The 6,060-nt window shown below is 63.6% G+C and overlaps 1 protein-coding gene across 10 annotated transcripts in view; it reads left to right on the forward strand.

The window, feature by feature from the left end:
• Positions 1 to 6,060, forward strand: part of SLC41A3 (solute carrier family 41 member 3) — a 47,758-nt gene that overhangs the window by 40,175 nt on the left and 1,523 nt on the right. For 9 of the 10 annotated variants that reach the window (XM_064496148.1, XM_064496145.1, XM_064496147.1 and 6 more), the window contains 4 exons: positions 1,507 to 1,651; positions 2,278 to 2,357; positions 3,901 to 4,035; positions 5,889 to 6,037. In XM_064496148.1, the coding sequence (XP_064352218.1) occupies positions 1,507 to 1,651; positions 2,278 to 2,357; positions 3,901 to 4,035; positions 5,889 to 6,037 (509 nt within the window). The remainder of the gene's footprint in view (positions 1 to 1,506; positions 1,652 to 2,277; positions 2,358 to 3,900; positions 4,036 to 5,888; positions 6,038 to 6,060) is intronic. The other variant, XM_064496149.1, reaches the window with a different exon arrangement.

Raw genomic sequence — 6,060 nt, forward strand, 5'->3', positions numbered from 1 at the left:
CCTCCCCCGAGAGGTCGCCCAGGACTGCCTGGGGACACAGCTCGGCTCACGCCCAGATGCTGTGCACACGCAGGAGCCCTCACTGATGGCTCTGCTGCTGGCTTTCTGCCCCAGCTGACCGCTCCCCTCCAAGCCGCACGTTTGGCCTCCCACCGGGCGTGGTCCCAGCAAGACAGCTGCCCACAGCTGTAGGGAATCTAGCGTGACTCCGAGTGCGGCCGCAGCCTCAGCGGGTGGCGTGGACAGCATGGCCCCCGGGGCTTGAGGCATCACCCCATTGCACGTGGTGACAGGACCAGCCCCTGTCTGGCTGACCGTCCCTGGCTCTGTGGCCAGCTCCTGCTGTCCAGACTCATCTGCAGAGCAGAAAGGGGCCGTCTGGGGAATTCTGAGACCTCCTGTGAGTGGCAACACAGACCTGATCACAAGAGGGCCTGATTTCGTCTTTCAAATAACTGAACCTCACGGAAGACTGCCTTGCCGTGGCCCAGTCAGCCCGACGGGCCCCCGCCCCCACCCGCTCGGCCCACGGCTCTGCACACGACCCCCTGCACGTCGAACCGTTGCTGGGTCCTCTGTCCCTCCCGTTAGGCTGTGAATTTATCTCGGGGGGCTGGGGTGCCCGGGACAGGCTTGAGTCAAAAGTCCTGACGAGGGGCGGGCCGTCGGCCGTCGCGCCTGCGGGGGAGCACGGGCTTCCGGGTGGTTCTGGAGACGCGGGACCAGACGCAGAGCGTCCGGGAGTGGCAGCGCCCAGGGCGCTGGGGACCCGCTGAGGCTTGCGGGGCCGCCTCCTGCCTGGGGGTGCCACCTGGGCGGAAGGACGGACCAGGGCTGTGCCCTGCAGAGAAGGGCAGGGGGACACCCAGGCCCGGCCACTCTGCGTGCAGACCGGGCACCCCCAGCTGCTGCGGTGGCGTGGCCGGGGGGAGGGGGGGACGGTTCTGGAGAGCGCCTTTTGCTCGGGGTCAGGGTGGCAGGGCCCACCTCGGGAGGCTCCATCGGCTGATCCGGACCGAGGCTGTCTTCACGGCCCCCAGCAGTCGGAGCAGGAGACGCAGGGACGTGAGTAGTTGCGGAGCCGGCCCAAGTCCTGGCCTGGGGGAAACGGGCACCAAGGAGGCACCCTTGGCGGCCTCAGCCAGGAGCAGGGCTAGTGTTGTGTCCTGCTCGGGACACCTCCTCCCAGGCTTGTCTGAGCAGCTGCTGGAACAGACGAGGGTTCAGGCACAGAAGGTGCCAAGCACAGTCCCGGTCCCCCCAGGGGAACGGTTAAGAAGGCTGGTGACCAGAGGCAGAGGAGAGGCCTTGTGTCAGGAAAGCCGCCACAAAGTCAGAGAAGCAAAGGGGGCCGGACGTGGTGGGAACCGAGTAGGAGAGGTGGGATTCCTTGGCAGGTGTGGGAGGAGGTCCCTCCAAGCTGCTGAGGACAGAAGCTTCTCGGGCCTCTCCCCACTGACTCCCAGCCTGGGCCCCACCCACCACCCCTCCCTCCTCCCCCTCCAGACAGTCGGTACCTGACGCCGCTGGTCTGCGGGGGCTTCGCGGCCCTGACCCCGCTGTGGGTCCTCATCGCCCGGCAGAGCCCGCCTGTCCTGAAGGTCCTCAAGTTTGGGTGGGTCCCCATCGTCCTGGCCATGGTCATCAGCAGGTACGCGGGGCCCCCGGCCGGGCAGGGGGTGGGCTTGGGGTCTGGGTGGAGGCACCATGGGAGTCCTCTCTTCCTCTCTCCTCACCAAGAACCCAGCTCCCTGTATCCTGAGGGGCAGCCCTGCTCACAGCGCCAGGGAGCCCGAGGCGCAGGTGGGAAGCACAGACGGGCCCCCACCCCGGCCTCTGTGGATGCCGTCTCCCGCGTTCCCTGCCGCCGGCCCTGTTCTCAGGGCCCTTTCCGCTTGTGGACCCCGATGGGGCTGCCCCAGGCCTTCCTGACGGGCAAGGAGCTGTGGTCGAGGTGCCTCTGCTTTCAGAAGCACCAGGGGCCGGGAGATCAGTCTCACTGCCGTGTGTCCCAAGAGGGCGCACGAGGGACGGTTCGGGCAGGTTCCACTTTCTGCCGAGAGCAGCTCAGGGGCCGTCTCGGGACAGCCCAAGTGGCTGAGGGGCCTCGGGGAGGGTCTGTCGTTTGTTTCTAGTTTCGGAACAGCCTGGCCTTGACAGGTGGGAAGGGGTGTGGGGGCGGGGGCGCTGGGGGGACCGTGGGGTGGAGAGTGTGTGCAGAGCTGGGGAGGTGGCTGTCGAGTGCAAATCCTTCCTTGGACGGTCGTCTCTCCCCAGCTTCGGAGGCCTCATCTTGAACAAAACTGTCTCCAGCCAACAGTACAAAGGCATGGCCGTGTTCGCTCCCATTGTGTGCGGTAGGTATGGCAGCGACCATCACCTGGGCTCCCAGGAGTGGGGCTGGCCCAGCCCCAACCTGGGAGGGCAGCCTGGCTGCTGGGCTGCTCTCACTCAGACAGAGGGGCCCGGGGACAAGCCCTGCCTGCTGTCCCTCCAGCCCACACCGCCCTCGCAGGCCCCACAGCTCATCCCCATGAGCTGGCCCTAGGCCTTGAAGGGCTCAACCCGCTCCAGTGACACCGGAGGCTGAGTGTGGCCTCAGATCCTGGGCGCTGGCCTCCCGGGGTTTTTCGTTTATCTAACTTACGGTCACTGATGATGTTTAAAACTCAGACACTGATGCACAGAAGCCTGGAGTCCTGCCTGCTCCTTAGGAGCAAGGCTGTGACGATGCTGCTTCACTCCAGCAGGCAGGGGGATGTTCTGTCCAGTTGGCCCCCACGCCCTCCCTTCCCTGCTGCCTCCTCCCCGACCGTCACTGGGCGGCCCTCCAGGCTTAGACCCTGTGGGCGTTCGAGGTGAGGCCCCCTTTGTACCCAGGCATGGCTCGGGTCTGGTTTCTGGCAAAGCTCTGTAAGTGGGACGACCGGTCGAGGAGGAACCGCACGCGACCCCAGCCCAGGCTGCGGGGGCACAGCGTCCTGGGGCTGCAGAATCAGGCTTCAGGGCCCAGGTGCCCCACCTCCCTGTGTAGCGCCTGCCTGGCAGGGTCCGTGGGCCTTGCTCTGTACACGGGCCGCCTGCCGTGATGAGGAGAGCAGCTGGGACCCCAGCCCATGGTCAGCAGGGCCAAGCCAGCCATGGGAATGTGTGGAGCGGGTCAGGCAGCAGCAGGGCTGCTGGGTAGGGGGACAGGCACAGCGTAGGGGTGCCTGGCATGGGGCCCTGTCGGTGCCTTGGCTGTGGCCCACTGCTGGAATCTGTATTCAGGGCCTAATTCGTAAATGCTGCCCATTGATCGGAGTTATTTCTTCCTTTAGATCATCATAGGCCAGGCAACACAGAGCTGCACACCCTCTGGAGCAGGCCGGCCAGCTGGCCTCTGCCCTGGGGATCACGGGGGCACGGTGGGGGGAGCCTGGTCAGGCTGGGAAGCACAGCGGGGTGGCCAGGGCCTTTGGCCAGCTCCCTGGACGCCAGAAGCCACCTAACACGCGCCAGCCCGACCCCCGTGTCCCGCCTCCCCTTCCCCAGGGTGGAGACGTGCCTTCCGCTTTCTCAGACTCTGCAGTCTGCGGTCTGCTTCCTGCCCCCGTGGCTTACTGAGACGCCCCCCAGGACATCCCCCACCCCGTGCCCCACCCCCACCTCACCAAGGTTGAGAACCTCGCCCTAAGGGGTGCCAGCTGTCCAGGTGATCCAGCTGCTGCCCACTCACGAGGTCCAGGCCACCCTCGTTTGGTGCCAGACCAGATCTGTGGTCAAGTGGGAGGGAAGGGAAAGAAATCAAGTGCTGAGTCAGCTGAGGAAGGCTTCCTGGAGGAAGGGAGCTGAAAGCGAGGGGCAGAACTCGGAGATCGGCATAAAGGAGGGGAAGCCAGATGCCTTCTCCCCTCGCAGGTGTTGGTGGCAACCTGGTGGCCATTCAGACCAGCCGTGTTTCCACCTACCTGCACGTGTGGAGTATGCCCGGGGTCCTGCCCCTCTGGATGAAAAAACTCTGGCCTGACCCGTGCTCCACGTTCTGCACCTCAGGTGGGTCCGGTGATTTCCAGAGGCCACGTGGCCATTTCTTTAACAGAACTTGGTATCGTTGGAACATCTGAGGTCACCCTGCAGACACAGCAGCTCCTCCCGATGCTGCCCTCGCAGGTTCTGTCACCCACCCAGACACCCAGTGAGACGGGGCAGCTGTGCTGCCCTGTGGTTGTCCGGGCCTGGAGGCCAGACCAGCACGCGGCAAAGGAGCATGTAACTCCAGACGGGGACTGCTGGAAAGGCAGAAACATGGGTGCAGGGACAAGTGTCCAGGAGGCATTAGTCAGGGCAGAAAGTCCCTGGGAGGCGAGCAGGGGCCCTGAGGCAGGAAGTGCTGGTCCCGAGGGCCTTGAGGCTGGAGGCAGGCACTGCCGTGTGTTCTGAGCACCGGGGAGACCAATGGGGCGCTTTGTCTTTTTGTTGTTTTAAGCCCAGTTCCTCGGCCGCCATCTGGCTGGGAGGGAGGGGGCTTCTCTCATCCAGCCTGGGCCGGGAGGCAGCTGGCAGAGGCAGATGCGTGGCGGGGAAGAGCAGCGACTGTCTGGAGTTCTGTTTGCTCGGCCGGCCCTTTCCTGGACCCTGGACTCGAGCGGGCCCGTCTTGTTCTTTTCTGTGACCACTGACGCTCCTGGGTCCTGACTCCCTGGCACCAGTCTGACAAACACACAGGACTCACCCCCCTGTTCTGTCCGCCTCTTGGAATCACCGTGTTAGTCTTACCCACAACGCTGGTGCTTAGGTGTATTTTAGTGCAGGTAGAGGATGGGGTGTCTGCCCATCCTGCCTGGAAGGGGATTTTCTGAGTTGTCATTCGCGTGCAGGAGAGCTGCGGACTTTCTATATCACCGAGCACCCGTCTGGTCCCGGCTGCCACAGCAGAACCGCGGCCGGGGGCCTCTAACCAGCCAGCGTTTATCTCAGAGCTGGAGGCTGGCACCCAGGGCAAGGCAGCGGCAGGTCCGGCACCTGGAGAGCCCAGCCTCCCGTCTAGTCCTCTCTGGCTGTGCCCTCCCCGGGCAGGGGCGGGGAGCACCACAGGGTCTCTCATGAGAGCTCAGCTCCACTCAGGGCTCCACCTTCACAGCCCCACCACCTCCCACACACCCCACTCCTGCACCATCCACAGGGATGTGGGAGGGAACAAACCTGCGGCTTGTAGCACACCTACACGCTGCACTGAATTCTTGCTGTGTGTATGGTTTTGCTGTGAATTTTTCCTGAGCTTTGATGCCGCTACCAATAGTAATTATTTTCCTTCTGCCCTTTTAAGTAAGTTTTCTGAAAAGAACCTTTAAAATTAGGCCTCATCTAACATTTCATGAGCATATTTTGGCGCTCTGTGCACCCTCCCACCTCTGCGTTTTAGCGTCTAGTTATTTACGATTTGTTCTCCTTATTTGTTGGTGAAACACACTGTTAATTCAGAAGCAGGCAGAGACCTGCATCCACCCCCGCCTGAGAAGCCCAGCACGTCCCCCGGGCAGCTCCAGTGCACGGAGCACAGGAGCCTGAGGACAGGGGGCAGCCAGGGCCTGTGTCCCCACCGCCAGCGCCTCCCCTCAGCTGGGCTCCGCACAGCCACGGTCTTGGCACCCCGCCCCCCACTTTGATTTCCATGGCCCTCCTGATGTGTCATGGAGAGGAGTGACCTTCCTCTCTATTTCTGCTGCTCTGGTTTCTCTCTCTTCCCTGAAATGGTGGCTCCCCAAGGGGTGACAGGACCGTGTCCCCGTCCGCTGGAATCACTTCTGCTGCAGGTGCTCAGTGCACGCCCGAGTGGGAGCAGGGTGACCGTGCGCCTCCCCAGAGACCCACGTGCCACAGCTCACGCCCTTGGCTGTCTCCTCCAGAAGTCAACTCCACATCGGCCCGCGTCCTGCTCTTGCTAGCAGCTCCAGGCCACCTGCTCTTCTTCTACATTGTCTGCCTGGTGGAAGGCCCGACGGTCCCCAATGACAAGACCTTCGTGGTGCTCTACCTGCTAGCAGGCCTGGTCCAGGTGAGGACAGACACACATCTGCC

The sequence above is a fragment of the Camelus dromedarius genome, chromosome 17 (genome assembly GCF_036321535.1).
Source record: "Camelus dromedarius isolate mCamDro1 chromosome 17, mCamDro1.pat, whole genome shotgun sequence".
Lineage (NCBI taxonomy): Eukaryota > Metazoa > Chordata > Mammalia > Artiodactyla > Camelidae > Camelus > Camelus dromedarius.